This window comes from Poecilia formosa, unplaced genomic scaffold (genome assembly GCF_000485575.1).
Source record: "Poecilia formosa unplaced genomic scaffold, Poecilia_formosa-5.1.2 Scaffold1122, whole genome shotgun sequence".
Classification (NCBI taxonomy): domain Eukaryota; kingdom Metazoa; phylum Chordata; class Actinopteri; order Cyprinodontiformes; family Poeciliidae; genus Poecilia; species Poecilia formosa.
The window spans coordinates 1-17,837 of NW_006801061.1; the positions used below are offsets into that span (position 1 = coordinate 1).

A 17,837-nucleotide genomic window follows, 5' to 3' on the forward strand; every position below is an offset into this window, starting at 1 on the left:
TGTTTTATTCAGTTTATCTATGTCAATGTGTGTCTGTCCCTATCAGATAAACTTGAAAAAAAAAATAATTAAAGGTTAAAATATGGATGCATTTAAATACTTATTTTTAAGAGCTTGTTGGAAAATACACAGATTTGTCCCCCCAACTGTTGCTGCATATTTTCAGCGCTCACTGAAAGCCGATAATTCGTTTGGGTTTCAGTAAAAAATAAATAAATAAATAAATAAATAAATAAATAAATAAATAAATAAATAAAAACTCCTTGAAATTCCATAAAATTGCCCTTTTTATGTGCTGCCAAGCAAACTGTAGGCTTCCACTGATAGCTGCACATACGCAGCGCTCACAGTGTTCAAGTGAATTTTCTGTGATGGAGAGCATCTCGTATACCAGCGATAATGCATGAGCTATTTCCCACTGACAATTTTAATGGTGTTTTTCCCTCCGTCTCTGGTCTACTGAGATGAAATATTGTCATTGCTGTATATATAAAGACAGATTAATCATTGGTTTCGATGGAAAAAGTCGGTGGGGGGATTTCAATCTTTTGCTTTGTCATTTCAGGCGACTTGCAAAATCAACACTGCTTCTGATTCCTCTGTTTGGAATCAATTTTATAGTGTTTGCATTCATCCCAGAGCAAGTGAAGACTGAATTACGTCTCATCTTTGACCTGATTTTGGGCTCGTTTCAGGTACGGAATGTCTTTAAGGTTGAAATTATAGGAAAGAAAATGTTACATGCAGATTATATTTTTGCCATTTAGTTTTTTTCCTCATTGTAAAGATCTAAACAAACCATTTCAAATGCTATAACTGTTAGACAACTTATATAAACATGCATGAGGACCATATATATATATATAAAGCTCTTTGAAGAACCAAAATTAGGTCCTTGAAACTGGACAACCAAATTCAAGGTTCCAGTACCGTCGCTGTTATGACTCTTACACCTCTGTTTTTCTTTCCTTAGGGCTTTGTGGTCGCAGTCCTTTACTGCTTCCTCAATGCTGAGGTAGGTCCATGAAACATTTACATAAACTCTCATTTTAAAGCCTACAATTCCCAGGCGGACAGGACCTTCAGTTGTTTCCCCATTTACATTCACACACAGTCCTGTAAGGTGGATGGAGATTTCAGACTGCTCATTCCAGGCATCTTCTCCTCACCGAGTCTTCCTCCACTGCCGGGAGAAAGAGAGAGAGAGAAAAAAAAAAAAACGGGCACTCTAGGTAGTGACGTGTGCAGAGGCTCTCAGTGGAGAGATGAATTATGTCCTCAGTGCTGAGCCAGATTAAATCACTTGATTCTACACTGAATGATAATAACTGGAGGACATTTTCACAAGTCCTTTATAAAGTTTCACTCCTTAAGGTGGTTTGTAGTTATTAGGTCTTTAAATGACAAAACGCAGGAACAAAATTTAAGTATTTATGTGTTGTTTTGAGCAAAAAAAAAAAAACTGTTAAAAATTGAATTCAAGTAGCGTAACATTAGGCACACCCACTGTAAAGCTTAAAAGAAATGCAGTTTAGTTGAGCAATGAATCACGAATGGTAAAAAAAAAACGACAACAAAAATATTGTCCAAATTGGAAACAAGTACTGTTTCCTTGGTAAAGCAAGAATAATTGAAATAACTAAGTGTCTTTTTTTTACACTTCAACTGGTGGTGGTGGTGCATAATTCTTTTATTTTCAATTATCTGAAAAAAAAATCCAAGTCCTCTTGTAATATTATAAAACAAAGTATAATAGTATAAGAAAGCTTGTATTTAATGCATGTTTGTTTAGATATATATTAAAAACCTTTGCTGTATTTAATATTCTATAATTCTTTGAAAAATGTTACATTTTCCTCTTTTAATTATTCTGTGTCTTTGTGCTCCCACCTTCAAGTACAAAGTTGAGATCGGTAGCTGTGAAAATTTGACTACGGTTCCTTGTCCCGGCTGCAGGTCCAAGGGGAGATTAAGAGGAAGTGGCGGAGGTGGCACCTGCAGAGATACATGGGCTCAGACACCAAATACCAGCACCCGTCCAACAGCAGCAACAACTTCAGCACCCAGATCACCATGTTGACGCGTTGCAGTCCCAAAACGCGGCGCGGTTCGTCCTCCTGTCACGACGACTTGTCCTCCATATGAGTCACAAAACCGGAGCTGCAGACAAGCCAGCCGTATTCTTTCATGACAAGAACCTGTCATGGAAACTCGCGCACAAAAACTACACACTCACTCAACGGCACTTGTAATAAATTGTGCAAATCTATTGCTGATCATGTTTCGTTGAAAAAAAAAGAAAAAAAGAAGCAAAGTTTCTCATTTTAGCAATTTTGAATGTGTTTTTACTTATTTAACTTTTAGGAAAACGCTGATAGGTAAATGTTTGAGTTGAACATTTTTGATCATTTATTTAACTCTTGTTGTTTTATGTGCTGAGACACAAGACATAGTTACAAAACATATAATAATGTGATTAAAAGTATCTCTAGATGTGAACTGCACTGTAAGATACATTTTAGGTGTTATTTTAAACTGATTAAAAAATACTTATTGGAATTTAGGAACTCCTCGGAACGTTGATAAGCCATCAATGACGATCTGAGGTTCCTGTATTTTTGCTGGAAACATTTTAATGGGTGGATTCTCGCAAATGCCAAAAGTTTAAGCAGGAAGACCAGTGTGTGACTACATGAGGGGTTTGGATCGCAAATGCTTTTTGTTTTTATACACTATCTCTCTTACACACTGACTGATAGCCTTACTGATAGCTTTCTTTTTTCCATCTATGTTGCGTTCTCTCTTTGTTTCCTGATCCCTTGACTGAGAGAATATATATATATATTTTTTTATCATTTCAGACACTGACAAGCGCCTGGTTTCAGTGCTATCAAGCAACACTTTTCACCCCAATCTCTGTTTTCTGCAGGCTGCACAATAACCTCGGAGAGAAAATACCTTGACACGACTCAGTGATTGAGTGTTTACATTTACTCGGGAAGATAATTTAATGCTGTACAGACAAGTGAATAGTGTACATAAAGCGTGTGGCTACACTCCTTGTGTAGTATGGATTAATTTATGGCTGCAAATGCTTCAATTAGCTACTAGTATTGCATTATAGATGATCAAAAGCCTCCAGATTTACACTGCTGTACAGGCTTGTTAATGTAACAGTTTCCGGTTCATTGTCTGGCAGAGTAAATGCTCGGATTTATAACGCGGAAGAGTAACGCTTACACAAAGATGCCTCCTTGATCACACTCCAGTGGACTGACAAAAGCTTGAACTCCTAAACCTCCATTTTGTATAATATTTATGGGAAGGTCCACTGACTTGTTATATTCGAAACTTACTGTCACCGGAGTCTGAAACTGACGAGGCAGCAGAGAACGCTGTAAAGCAAAGCAAAGTGACAGGGATGACTAGTCCTGTCACATTAAGGCTTTTGTCATGCTTCTCGGCTCACGCCGGGTGGACTTCAAGTCGTTCCCACGTTCATGATGCAACATGGAGCATCCAGGAGAGTTTACCCAGAAAGAAGAAGAAAAAAAATCTGTCCTAAAGGTTTAACTGTTTTTTTTTATCTTCCATTGTAAACACTTTTTTCTGAATATCACAGTTCTACTTTCATTGTTGACAAAGGCAACATGACATTTTCATAGCTGGATAATTCCAAATCTCTTGAAATACACAAACTCATACAAGAATCCTATCACTCAGACAGTTTAGATTCAAAGATACACAGTTCAATCTGATACTAAACGTAAAACAGGAGAGTCTAATCCACTTTATAATGCCAATTGTTCAAAGTTTTTTTTTTTTGTCCTGAGGGTTCTGAGGCGAGGCGGCGGAGCAGGTGCACCATGTGCAGGGACTGGAGCTCCACAGCGCAGCTGTCCAAGGTTCAGTTCCCAACCATGAGACCTTTGTCACATGCTTCCCCCTTTTATCTGTCTCTGTCCGTTTCCTTTAGAGTTGTTCATTTTTGCAGCAATCCCTCCTACTGAACAAGCAGGCGGCAACAATGGGCAGATTATCTCTGGGAGATAAAGCATAAATACACCAGAGAGAAGCAAGGCAGTATAAAAATTAATTTTAAAAAAAAGCTTCACTTAAATTGGATAAAGTCATCTTGTGTTTTGCAACGTTTTACTTCTGCATCAGGCAAGTGGTTTGACAGCAAATGTTTTATGTCTTCCATTCTCAGAACGTTTAGCACAAGAAGCTAAATTTCATCACTTGCATCTAAATCCTGCAAAACTTTTGTGGACATACCAATGCAAACTTATCGTTGATTTGAAGGTTCACAAAAAAAAAAAAATAAAAAAAAAATTGCCTAAACCACTGTGATGTTTTTCAAACTGAAGTTATTTTATGACATTTGAACTTGGACTCTTTCTACTGGATGTGGCCTTCTACTTCCAAAATCAATCTGCAAAATATCTGGTAAGGTAATAATGGCTTACAACTTTTAGAAGAATCTAACTTTAAAAATCCTTAGTTTGTTATCTTTTTTAACAAAGTAGAACCCAGAAATAGAAACAGTTATTAACGTGACACAACAGTGTAATACTAACCTAGACTGTACTTTTCTGCCAAGCCGTGTTTATACAACAGCAGCAACCAAAAGTCATGAATTGACAAAACTGAGTAATCTGCACCATTTGCAACCCAATGCTGTTTTTAAAAACACCACCCTTCTCAGTTCCTACAGTGCACCTTTGAAGTCCAAAGAAAACATCTGCAAGATATCGTGAAACAGAAAACTGAAAGGGTAATGGAAAAACTGCGGTCAAAAAGTCACAGACCCGAACCCTTTAGCATGGGAATCTGTGGGAAACTCTAGATTTGCTCTTGTAGTCACATCTACAGTTTAGGGGCATATTTTTTTTAGCATATTTTTCTTTGGATTTCTGAACACAGTCTGCTCTTCCTTGATGTAATCAAGGATCAGCATCACTTGATGTAAGCAGTAAAGGACTGAAAGTGGCTCAGTTAGCAAGTTGCCCTTGTGTCACATTTTACACACGGATATAAAATCTGTCTCATTAAAACCAGTAGAAGAAACAAAAAAAAAGAACAACAGCACTGAACTCTTCCCGTAAACACATCGTGCGTCTCAAGATGCCTTCAATGTAATTGTGTGAATTTGCTTATATTTACCCTTTATTAATGATAATTACTGTAAATAGATTTGTACATGCAGCTGTACATGTTGATCCGCTCTGTTTTTGCTACGGTGAAAAATAATGAGTAAACATTAAAAGGTGTTATTGAACCAACACATATTCTAATGTGGGCTTAATGTGAACATTCTGTATTGAATTTGGTGTGTGTGATTTTTTTGGGGGGGCAAACTTGTAAATACGAGATAAGTGCATATCCAGTGCATATTGTTGTGAAACTTCAAATGTACTGTGTGTGTGCGCGTGTGCATGTGTGTGTGTGTGTGTGTGTAAGTGTTTATATGGCTGACAGTTCTGTAAATACAAAACTGTACATGTTTTGAAATCTGCTTTTGTATCATCTTAATCAGTCTGTTGTCATTTTATCATGTCATTTTCACTGCAAACAGAAATATATTGACAGGGATGATTATTGATAAAAATGTTGGCTTTGTTCCACTTGAAATGAAGGAAATAAATTTAGAGCAAAAAGCATGGAGTTCATCCTGGTTGTGGGATTATTTTTTGATTTAAGAGACATTTTCAAGGTCACGACCCTAACCCTGACCCTGAAATAACTTGTTCACACTGTGTTTGAATATTCCTATTTTGGATCCAGCACTTTTTTTTTTTTTTTTTCATTTGACATTTTTTCCAGATTTAAATAACAGATATACTGGTAAAATACCCAGTCAAACACCCAGTTGAATGCACTTACTGCTGCTATCTATGTACTTAAGTGTTTCACCTGATAAGAATGTGCAATGCCACCAGAAAACAGGAGCAGCTGTGTTTGTAACAGGCAGATAAGAGGTCTGGAAGTACTCTGTGAGGCTCACAAAAGGAATTATCTCAGTAATGACTGCATTTTGTCACTTGAATTGTGCAAAGGGTCGCAGTGCCCTTCGGAGACAAAAATGACCAGAAAATACCTTTAAAATACGGTTCAGACTTTCAGTTAAAAAAAATGTAAGCGTAAGCACCTTCCGTATATGAAACACTGTGCTAAAATATTATTTTACCACACGATTAGAGGAAGAAAAGAAACATTACAGATTGCAAAGGTCAGTCAAGTCATGACAGGTTAGCGTGGATATGCTAAGCCTGCTTAAATAACCATGAATACTTTGTTTAGTAAGAGGAATCCTTCAGATTCTTTAATGCGTAGTTCTCTATTACTTTCATCAGTTTAGCAAAACAGATAGAAGCTGTCTTCACAGGCTTCAGCTAAAGAGATCAAATGGGAGAAATGTGATTTTGTTGTCAAGGAAGCCAGTTTGTATCCTTCACAGCTGCTTCACCCTTTTCGAGGTGAAGAAACTAGACAACAGCTGCCTCTTTGATCATAAAAATGCTCTTAAGCAGAATCGCATAATTTCACTTCCACAAGTCTTGAGAAGCAAGTCCAGAGTTCCTCATTCACCTTTTCAGCCACGGCTTCCACTATAGATGCCAATGACATTATTTGCTAAAAAAAAAAAAAATAGAAAAAAATAATAACCTCAACAAACAGTGGAATGTGCATTATGTTTTCATATTGTTTTTTTTTTAGCGTGAGGGTTAAGGGGTTAATACTTTCACTTGCAAAGGATCTGGGATCCAGTGGTAGAGGGCTGTCAGTGAGACAGTGAGGGATTCTATCCATCCTGCTGACCCCCTGCTGTTGGGGTCAGCAGGGGGTCTGGTGCCTATCTCCAGCAAGAGGCAGGGTCACCCTGGACAGGTCGCCAGTCCGTCGCAGGGCAACACAGAGACAGACCGGACAAACAACCATGCACACACACACTCACACCTAGGGAGAATTTAGATTAACCTGACACTCATGTTTTTGGGCTGTGGGAGGAAGCTGGAGTACCTGGAGAGAACTCACGCGTGCACACGGAGAACATGGACTCCAGGCAGAAAGACCTCAGGCTGGGAATCAAACCCAGGACCTTCTTGCTGCAAGGCAACAGCTCCACCAACTGTGCCACTGTGCAGCCTCGTGCAGGGATTTGATTCTCTAAATATCTGATCCTGTACATGAACAATAGCCAGTGTTGCAGCTCCTTTGGCAGACAAATGAACTCAAGATGACGTAATTCAAGAGTCTTTTGTGCTCTAGAACTCTTCATGGTTCATTTGCAGGTCTGGTTTATTCATGACCTCCATAACAAAGTGATACAAGTGACCTTGGTCTAATATGCCAAGGTTAGAGTTGCTGTGTTGCTATCTGTGAAATCTTGCTCTTCTTTCCTTTACCTACACTTCACTAAGATTGTTAGATAAGTTCAATCAACACACTTTAATGGTTTAAAACTACTCCTAAGGGTTTGTCTGTCAGCTGTTCCTCTAAGCATTAAGGATTTTTGCTGTGGTTCATCGTAGACTTCCTGCAATCTGCGACACCAAAAGGAAAGACAAACTCAGCTATAAGAAATGTTGTTAATCCAGATTCGTTGGTTTATTTGCCTTTAGGTCCACCATTTCTTTGGTGCAATAAAATGCAAATGAGGATATGTACAACATGATTTAGTGTTCATGGAAATTGTAGAAAATACAAACAAATGCACAGATGGGCAGACTGTTATATCAAACTGTTTGTAATGATTACAAACATTAACCCTAAGGCTAAACAAACAAACAAGAAAAAAAAATCCATAATTCTAAAATAAAATAAAATACAAAGAAAATCTGCAGTGAGCATTCCCCAGAGTAGAAAGGTGAGTTTTTATCTAAACTCAGGTTTTATGCAGAACCTGTCAGAAACATGTGAGACAGAATCTGGATGAAACTATTCTAAAGTGTGTTGTTGTTGTTTTTTTTTTTTTGTTTTTTTTGCAACTCTTAAATTGTGAGACAGTTGTCTTGCCCTTGAGCATTTTTCAAAATGTATGAAACTGGTGAAATAATCATGGGGGACTGAGGGGGAAGTCTGGAGAGTTCAGTGATTGAGTAAGTTATAGTCAAACAAGCTAAGAGAGTGTTTTTGATCAACAACACACCTGTTCTGAGATCAACTCAGGTTATTTCCCTCCTGCTTAAAAAGGACATTTTCTCTTGCAAAGCTTTGATTGCTTATTATGTTTATGTCTTCTTGTAATTACCTTCAAAGCAAAACACAGAGAATGCATATCCTTGATGATCTCTGCCTGCTGTTACTATTGATTAATCATATTCCTTTTGTTCGCACCATGGAGAAAAACAGGCATTAATCATTGGACAGAGCGTCACACACGTGTGAAGGTTTTCTGCATAACTCCCAGATCCTAAAGATATTCTGCTGTTGTCCTTTCATCCAGATTTTTCAGGCATTTTTCCTTGGTTTACTGGAGAGTGATTTATCAAACATCCCCAATGCTCATTACACAGCAAAGGGGAAGTGATTTTAAAAGCTGTAGAATTTGATTTATGGATAAGTGGCGTGTAAGCAAGCTTGTGAAATTGCTGCTTGCACTTATACAATACCAGGATGTTAGATCGCTCTTGATTTCACTGCATCGTTCATTTGCAGAATGTATGACTCATGGAGGATTTAGAATATTGGCTCAGTTGCTTTCCAATCCAGTCTGAGCTGATTTACCGAGAATATTCTTTATTAGACTGAAAAACTCTGAAGAAGTTCTATTTTTCAGCCAGACCACTGATTAGTTGACAAGATAATTCTAGAATTGAATTTATTTGAATCACATATCAAACTTATTAATTTTTTTTTTTTTGTAGTTTGGACATGTGTTCTGCCTTGCAGAATTATAGTATAAAGACCACTGATACTGTTTCACATTTTGTAAAGTTACAACCATAAATCGATTCAGCAGTTTCTTGTTTTATGATTCTTACTTGTCCACAAGTCAGAGAAGAAACGTCGTGGCTCAACAGCTTCCTTCTTACAACCTGTTTATCCAAAAAGCCCTCGCCTTATGAACTGTTGAGCATCCTAATGCCAAACTCAGGACCCACACAGCTGGAACGCATTGAGTTTAAAGGTTTCTGAGCTTTAAGAGAACACAGTAGGAATCTGAAATGAGCTGAATAAATGTTTGACTAAATCCTTTAGACAACACTAGGAGGCTGCAAACAAACCCTCCAAACACCAGAAATGTATGGGCATCTTTTTTTTCTTTTCTTTTTTTTATTAACAGTTCAGCAAATCTTGGTTTTTGTTTAGCCATAAAAACAGTCACGCTTGGCAGGTCCAAAAACCTCAACGTCCGACCATATTTAGAGATCAAAATATTTCTTTTTAGCTTAAATTTTATTTTCAGTCACATTTCATGTTTATTTTCAGTCCAGTTCTCACAACTATCTGACAACACCAATCAACAAGAACAAAGAAATCTAGCACAGTTTTGAGAAGGTCTCCAGAGGCACGTTGAGAATAACGTTACCCAGAACATCTTAAGATTGCACAAAGCTTCAATGGTAAGGCCGTTGTGGTTTATAATTGCAGTGTAAATGTACAGTAACCGTGACATGTGGCTTGCGTCATCTTTGAGAATTTGCAGAGTGAATGACTGCAAAGCGAATAGGATCATGTTATTCTCTACTCACATGGCTACAACATCCAATTGTCCCACTCTACAACAAATACCACACTGTGATCCACCAGCCCTCATTTGCCTTTTGGAACAAAAGACTGCTAATTTTAAGATTAAATCTTCAGGTGAATTGACAGAGGTCAATCCTGTAACCTCTTCAGTATAAAATGAACTGAGAGAAGCCCATATATAACTTAAAATACCGTAAGGTTTTTGGCACTTTGGTTGCTACACAAAACTGGTTGCAATCAAAATGATCTCACCAAGCTACAATGCCATGATCAGACACGTTGCAGAAAGGAGACCAGGCTTTCCCCTGGAAAGCCTGGTCTCCTTCCAGTTAGGAGGAAGCACACACAGCTCCAAATTGCGCAAATAGCCTGGATACAAGGAAACTTAGTGAAGTTGTGGGAAAGAGAAACCTTTGCACTGTATGTAGCAACGGGAAGCGAGCAGATGCAGGAGGAAAAACATGAGCAGCAGCTCAGGGTTTCAAATAAAAATAAATAAATCAAATTTGGAAGTTGTATTAATATTCATAGTAAAACAATTTCAAGCTGCAGAGACTCACTGGAAAACAAAAGGATTCTGGATCTTTTACACACAATTCCTTCTGACAGATAAACAATGACATTTGTACACAGACTGCATGTATCAACTATGACAATCCATCATCTATGACAATCCTAACTCTATTTCCCTCAAATTGGTTTAGTCTCTCTGCACTCCTCTACTCTATTACTGGATCTAACTTCAGTTGTTTCCTACAGAACATATGGGAAATAAAAAGGTCAAAGTCATAATATTACCTTGCACACATAACTTTGTCGGGGGCTCATTCACCAGAATGTCTTAAGGCGTGCAATTCATCACTTTTGATAGTCTGTGCATTTGCTTATCTGCAGCATAATAGGAGTCTTGCCATATCCATCATTGTCTGATCGTTGTCAGCCTCTGTCAGTAGGGGAATATTCAATATGAGGTGCCATCCTGAATAAAAACATAAATAGTTTTGGGATTCCAGCCTCATCCTATTTGCTTTCCCAGGAGGATGGTGTATTTGCCACAACACCAACCACACCCTTGAGCAGCAATATACTTAAAAACTCATACTTTTACAGATTCAAATTAGTTTTTTGTTTTGTTTAGTTTTTTGGGGGGGGTTTTCCACTGCTTTCAAAATGTAAACCTGTTTTAATTAATTCATGACATTTTGTAAGGCATGGATGGACGACTGGAAATGCAAATATTTTCTATCATTTTTGTTCAGAATTACCCAGATATGAACTTACAAGAAGTTCTCTGATGCAACAATCTGATTCATTCATAGTATTTCTGTGTAAAAATGTGAGCGTCACAGGATTCATTTATTTGTTCAGAAAAATAAAATAACATTTCTCATTTCCTGATGTTAGATGCTTCCTCACAGAGATAGCAAGACTCAAGGACCCGGGTATGACAGGGGAGTGATTCATTTGAAAACTTAATGGAAAACCCTGAAGCGGGGGCCATCAAATGGGCAAAAGACCTGTAACAAAGATTAAAAAGATAGGAGTGAGTGCCAAAATGACTCACTCTGATTAAATCCTTCAAGCCTCAGACTCATTTGACACAGTCCCACTCCAAGACAACAACTTTAGCGTCAGCATCACGCCTGACCTTCCAAACAAAATTATTTTAGGGAGTTTTGCTTCCTATCAGGATGAATGGAGAGCAATTTTTCTGAAGTAAAAAGGCCAAATATTCATTTTTACTTAATATCCTTGCGAGCTTATAATTTGAAAACATACTTTAAAGCAATCATATTTGGTTTGGTTCAAGACTTCAAAAATAAAAGCACTCAAGTGTAAGGCTGGAAATGTTACTGCATTAAAAGTTTAATTTATATTCATGTTTTGAAACATCTTTACTACGGGTGCTTTGCAGTCTGCACTGTTACGGCTTTACGTCCTGTCAGGAGTCTGAGAAATGATGTTCTTACTCTGCAACTCTTTGAACCCGGCACATAAAAAAAAAATTAATAAATAAAAAAAACAACAACACTTGAACGCGTGAGTGACATGAATGTAGAGTCAACATTTGTGCATATTCATCAGTGGGTGACATTACACAGCACCGAGGAAAGCAAAGTAGTGCGTCTGCCAAGAGGTCAGACCATTTTGACACATGGAAGTAATGGAAGTCTTCCTTTCTGCTGAATTATTCAGATGATCATAAGACAAACATTTATTTTAAAAGGGAAAATAAATGCCGCTGTTCTGTGAAGATGCTCGGGGAGAAGGGACAGGAGGAAAAATGTGAGCCATAAACATTTCACCAGGACCACCCATGCTTTTAAATACATTGGTGACTTGCTTTAAAATTGATGCTATCAGCCCTGTTAGAGAACTTCCAGTTGTTTCTAAGCTTTGAACTAAATGAAATAATAATAATAATAATAATAAAACGATTTTGTTTGGAGGTAAAGACTAATTGCTCTAGAGAAAAGGACACAAACATTTCAACTATTGCAAAGTAATGAAACAAAACAGATGACATTAACTGTCACTCAGATATGGAAGTGTTTTACTTCATTATGACTTCATCTCTTCATCAAATTTCTGTGCTGGCAGACCACAGAAGCATGTTGGTAATTGGTGTTTATGCTGGTTGATCTATTACTCCACTGTTTTACCGTTAGAACAGTATTTGGGTTTACAAGGTTGTAGACTGTTTCAGTAACAAATTCATAGCAAAACAAACTGTGCAGTGAGCAAAATCTGTTTATCATTAGTTACATTCTTATGGGAATAAATACCTGAGAGTATCACGAGGAAAAAGCCCATATTGGGGTTTCCACAACACCACTGCAGGACAATATTCAGATGCACAATGTTGTTATTCTCTGCAGTTTCTTTTCACGTTTGCAATGCTAATCTTTGGGCTTTGTCCTAACTTAAAGCCAAATGATCATGCATAGCTTAGAAGGGAATTATCTGTTCCAGTCAGACTGTGCTGTGAGCAAAATCTGTATCTGATATAAATCTGAGCTGCCAACTCTGCAACAACCTGTTGGGTTGACGGCCAAACTTCAGCATTGTAAACAGCGCCATCTGGTGTTAAACTAGAGAAACTACAGCGGTGCGTTTCTACAGCAGACGCAGGCATGATTTTGCCTCGAGTTTATGTGAAATTCTAGCTGGCGGTTACATCTCTAACTAAAATATAAACAAATAAATATGTAAATGTTGACATTACAAACATGATAGAAAAAATAAGTACTAAAAAATACTAAGTTTCAACTTAACCTATTTATATTTATCATATTTGATTACTTGAGGATCTGCAATGGGGAAATCAGTTTAATTGCTGACGAAAACATAATTTTAACTCCGTTTAGAATCATTATGAAAAAAAAAATCTAGTCAATAGAACACATATCCTGCAGTAAAACATAAATTATAGAGGAATAAGAATAATTTTCACTATTAGATCTTTTCAAATATTTGTAATTTTATTTTAAAAACCCCCAACTTTTTACATTTATCAATGACTTAATTAACAGGGAAAAGACAGATTCCATACATCTCTATTGAACCCATGATGCTAATAGCTACTAACATTAACTTTCACTGCTTGGTACGACTCAAACTTGCAACTAAAAGTTGTTGTAAAAACAAAACAATCATTATATGAGTTATTACATGACACTTCAACTTTTCATCTTCCTTTCATAAATTTGTACTCAAACATAAATGTGAGAACTTCAACCTAAAGGACAATGTGTTGATCCCCAGAAACATATAGAAAAATTAAAATATAAATTCACTCAAAATTTTAAACATTCAATAATAAAACCTTGACAATCTTTACATAATAGTGCAGCTTTTTAAAACTAACTATATTTAAGAAATCAGTGCTTTCATATCATTATCTGTTGAAAAAGACAGAACTAAAATGTCAAATGCCCTGATCAAAAATTTTTAAGAAGATTTTGTAAACCTACGAGCTGCCCACATCAATTTTAGTCGATTAAAATTTCTGTTTAAGAACCAAAACGCAAGAAGATTCAAGAAGGAAAGCATTCAAAATGTGATTTTGCATCCTTCTTACTTACTTAAATTAGGCACAAAGGCTACGTCACACCAAGTAAAAACGGGCTCACGGAAAAAACTCATTGATTTTGGAGTGATTAGTACTGTTAGCATAAATCAGACAGCTGTCTTTGTGTTTAATCCCTGGGGACTGTAGATCCTTACCTTAACTACAAGATATCCATAAGAATACAATTTAAAATTAAACATGTTGCATGATAAGACAGAGATGCTAACAAAAGCAGCTTTGCTTTACTCTATTGTATGCTTGAAATCCTCTTTTGCAGCCTGAATTAAACAATTTCTTAAAGGGTCGTAGAAACGCTTCACTCTAAATAGCCTCTGACTTTATTTTAGACACATTGTTGATATGTAAAATAGCTCATTTGAGTTTCCTTCACACAGGAATGGCTTCCATGCAGAAAAATGTTGTTACTGTGACTCAGTAGGACTCAGTACATCGTTTCTTACCGACCAGTCAGTCAGTGCAGATGAAGCCAAAACTGAAAGATTTCAATCACTGGCCCATTTCTCAGTTCGTCTCTACTTAGGATACATCTCTAGCTGATTTAATACAATAAATACTTAGAAGTGTAAGAAAATGTGTGCAGGTAGCAGAGGTTATTGAAAGCATATAAATAGCTTTAACGTCAAACAGAGCCTTCAGTGTTATAGCAGCTAAGCACATGCCTGAGAAAATGTAAAAAAAGGTAACTGAACCCAACCACTTTGCCCCATTTTAAAACAGGAACCGGACCATGTTTCTGTAAAAAAAAAAAACTTTGATTTAGGCTTTTGTATTGGATGCCTGCGTATTGAATCATAGAGAGCCAACAAGCAGCACTAAGAGCTATCCTTCAGTTCACCTAATGCTAATCCAAACTATAAAATAAGAAATTATGTTCCTACAAAAGCAACATGTTTTCACTTGTAAAAACATGTCCTTCCTATCTTAAAAGTACAATAATTACAAACCGTCAGAGAACGTTTTAAAGCGATTATGCAGCATTAACGAAAAGGCCTGGAAAAGCTGAAAAGAAAAAAAAAATGGAAGCAGAACACGAGTAAAAATGAGTCATACGATTAAAAAGTAGCCACCACTGTTGAGACTGGCTAATGGTCCCCATGTAGAAAATAGTGAGAAACCATGTATGAAAAAAAACATCTCCGGCTTTCTTGAAAATGTCTTTTTTGTTCTTATTTTGATTTGAAAGCTTCCAGACCGACTGCTAGTCTTTGTTTCCTTGCCTTAAAAAACAAAGCTAAGACATCAGCTATGTACAAGAGAACGCTAGTTTGAACTTCCGCAACACAACTTCATTCATTGTCGTCTTCAAGTTATTGTTAAAACAAGTCCACCCACGGTGAAGCAGGTGGTTTACATATTCCTCCATCTGAATACTGGGTCGGCGTGGCACATTGAACAGTTCCGAACTCCTCACACTCCACAGTCGTCGGTTCTGTGATGGATTCTGCGAGTGAGGGTGAGCGAGGTGGAGAGGGAGGCGACGGAGATGTGGAAGAGGAGCTGCCATATGTTCCTCAAGCCGAGCAGGTACAAGTTGCATAGGACGATCACGCCTAAAAGAAGGAAGGACTTCAGCTTCTTCAGGGACGAGTGGAACAGGTAGAGGTGGCACTACGGACACGGTAACAAGAAGACGTGTTAGCCGGAGCTTGGCAAGAGGCTGTTACTGTTTGCAATGAGCAGCTGTGTCAACCTGCCAACCGTTATTTACCTGAAGAGCACAGCAGACGAACGCAAAGAGAAATGCCGCAACGTTCCAAATGCCTTCGTAGTCATCCTTTTGGAAAGGCACATTAAAAACAGTTGGGTTAGCTTCAGTCTTTGCTGACAATCTGCTTCTCCATATTTTAGATTAAATGAACCATCTAAAAATAAAGAAAATGACAAAACAGCTCAAATGCAATTGCTTTTTGTAACCGCTTGCTGTGTACAGTTCCAGTCAGAAGTCTGCAGATACAAATTGGCAGAATAAATTTGGGGCTTTTAGTAATTTATCTCTAAACATTGTTTGTTCAGGGTGGACTGATCTCATACAAAAAGAAGAATTAGGTGCAGAAGGTTTGCATATATAGAGAGCTGTATGCAGTTGTATTAAACTGCAGTTTTGAACCTGTCAGCTGTATTATGATTTCCAAATAACAATAAAGAAAAAGCATTCCACTACAAATAGCCAAGAATAGTCTGAACAAAAAAAAAAAAAAAAATCTTCAGCTGGTAAACCTTTGATCAGACCCTTGAACTGGTCACACCTGGAATGTGTTCTCTGCGAGGTGCACCCCACGGATCACGTTCAAGGACGCACACATGATATTTAGGACAAGAGAAAGGATGCCTGGGGCGCTCACTGGTTCAAGCCTCTGATTTACACCAGCTGGAATGAAAGAAAACAACAACATACCTTTATCACATTAAGATAGCGTAATATAAACCCTCCTAATACCTGTATTACTTTAGCATGAAGTATGAGAGACTGATTGTGAACTGCGTTAGTGGATGCAACACCTTGTTCTATGTGCCCATTTGCTGTCCCGTTGGTCAGCTCCACTTCATCCGAGTTGATCAGTTGAGGTGGACGGATCCTCAGGTCCTCTTGGACCTCTGCCAGAGTCACCTCCAGAGCAGGACCTCCACTCTGGTTGTACTGCTGCTTCAGTTTTTGAATAGTGCTGTCTATTAGGTAGAAATCATAACAATATTTACATTTGGATGGATAGATTCAACTTATTTTGAACACACTCTTCACTAGACAAAAGCATAAGAGCATTTGGTAGAAAATGTTTTGCAAAATATTTTTTTTTCTCCCCTCACCAAATTCCAAAAATGGATATGGCCTGGCTGCCAGGGAAATGACAGTGCTGTTGAAGCATGCGGTGAACTCCCAACGCAGGTCTTCTAGGAAGCAGAAGGCTTTAGCAACAGGGAGGCTGCTGTGGCACACGCTCATGTAGGATACACCCTCTGAGGAGACGAAGCTGAACAGGTGAGAGGAGACAAGGTGTTTGGTAAACAAGCAGCCCGGCACAGCGAGGCGTGGATGACCTCGTGTCGGCACCAGAGGGTCCAGGCATGGGCTGATTCCCGGCAGATATAGCAGGAATCAAATAAAAATAAAGAACTAGGACATTATCGTAATTAGAGATGAACCCGCAACTTTCCAGGGTTTTTTTATTTTATTTTTTTGGGCTATGCCTAATATGTTCACTTTCTTAAATAAAAAAAAGAATTGTTCAGGTTTCAGAATCCTTACTATATATTGAGCTTCTGGCCTTTAACGGTGCCCCTCTCAGGGAGACGGGGGAGAGACTTGCTGATGGTCCTGAGCTGCTGCTTCCTCTCCTGGAGCTCTTTATTGTGCTCAAAGTCGGTGGAAGCTGACAGAGGGAGTCCATCCCTGACCCGCACCACGAACGCAAACAGGATCAGAGACATGATAGCCTGAGTCTGTGGAGGATATGCAGCCTGCATGGGGCAGACGGAAAAAAGAGATGAAGATAATTACCATTTAAAACACTTTGCTTAGTTTGGCACAACAGTTATCTTGGGTGGTCATTATAACGCATATCAGACATGTTATTACAATCATATGTCTAATCATAGTTTTAGAAATGTAATTGGAAACTATGAGATTATTATGTAATGAACCTAGTGCAATAAAGATTGGATTAACCTGCAATCAACATACAAACGTCCAATTAAATGTTTGTATTAACGTAATAATATTCAGAGATTATTAATATGTCCTTACATATACTGCGTAAGAAGGAAAATAATTATTAATTTAGAAATTAACCTTAATTTATCATGTTCATTTAGATTACACGTTTAAGTTACACCTTACCTCATTGTTATGGAGTTCATGCTGCACCTTGTTACAATGCTACTGTAAGTTAGCTCACAACAGCATCATACAAGCCAATCACACTGCTCACTGAAAAGCCAACCTCCGATAAACAACCTACGAGGGTAATTAGTAATTCATATAAACAAGAGTGAAGAGCCTATAAACAAATGCGAGTAGGACGGCTGATTTAAACTGTCCAGGGAGCTAACT

General features: G+C 37.8%; 2 protein-coding genes across 2 annotated transcripts; one reads left to right on the top strand and one right to left on the bottom strand.

Annotated features, from left to right (window-relative positions):
* Positions 1-285: 285 nt before the first annotated feature.
* LOC103132556 (vasoactive intestinal polypeptide receptor-like) lies at positions 286-4,311 on the top strand. The gene is made up of 3 exons (XM_007544369.2): positions 286-695; positions 974-1,015; positions 1,957-4,311. Exons 1-3 carry the CDS (start codon positions 465-467, stop codon positions 2,143-2,145), a joined length of 462 nt encoding a protein of 153 aa, XP_007544431.2. The 5' UTR covers positions 286-464; the 3' UTR covers positions 2,146-4,311.
* An 8,849-nt stretch (positions 4,312-13,160) lies between these two features.
* On the bottom strand, positions 13,161-17,717 carry LOC103132548 (vesicle-trafficking protein SEC22c-like). Its single transcript, XM_007544357.2, has 7 exons — positions 17,625-17,717; positions 17,034-17,245; positions 16,595-16,758; positions 16,289-16,456; positions 16,036-16,157; positions 15,498-15,563; positions 13,161-15,397 (listed from the first exon to the last, which is right to left on the bottom strand). The coding sequence occupies exons 2-7, from the start codon at positions 17,213-17,215 to the stop codon at positions 15,197-15,199; spliced, it is 903 nt and encodes a 300-aa protein (XP_007544419.1). The 5' UTR covers positions 17,216-17,245; positions 17,625-17,717; the 3' UTR covers positions 13,161-15,196.
* Between the last annotated feature and the right edge of the window lie 120 nt (positions 17,718-17,837).

What these genes read in the sequence shown, in the direction of transcription:
- LOC103132556 (XM_007544369.2), top strand. Translation starts at nt 465, where the DNA reads ATGAAATATTGTCATTGCTGTATATATAAAGACAGATTAATCATTGGT. An exon ending in TGATTTTGGGCTCGTTTCAG is followed by an intron (nt 696 to 973) that starts GTACGGAATGTC and finishes TTCTTTCCTTAG; the next exon opens with GGCTTTGTGGTCGCAGTCCT. An exon ending in ACTGCTTCCTCAATGCTGAG is followed by an intron (nt 1,016 to 1,956) that starts GTAGGTCCATGA and finishes TCCCGGCTGCAG; the next exon opens with GTCCAAGGGGAGATTAAGAG.
- LOC103132548 (XM_007544357.2), bottom strand. Translation starts at nt 17,215, where the DNA reads ATGTCTCTGATCCTGTTTGCGTTCGTGGTGCGGGTCAGGGATGGACTC. An exon ending in AAATGGGCACATAGAACAAG is followed by an intron (nt 16,158 to 16,288) that starts GTGTTGCATCCA and finishes CTTTCATTCCAG; the next exon opens with CTGGTGTAAATCAGAGGCTT. An exon ending in TCGTCTGCTGTGCTCTTCAG is followed by an intron (nt 15,398 to 15,497) that starts GTAAATAACGGT and finishes CCGTGTCCGTAG; the next exon opens with TGCCACCTCTACCTGTTCCA.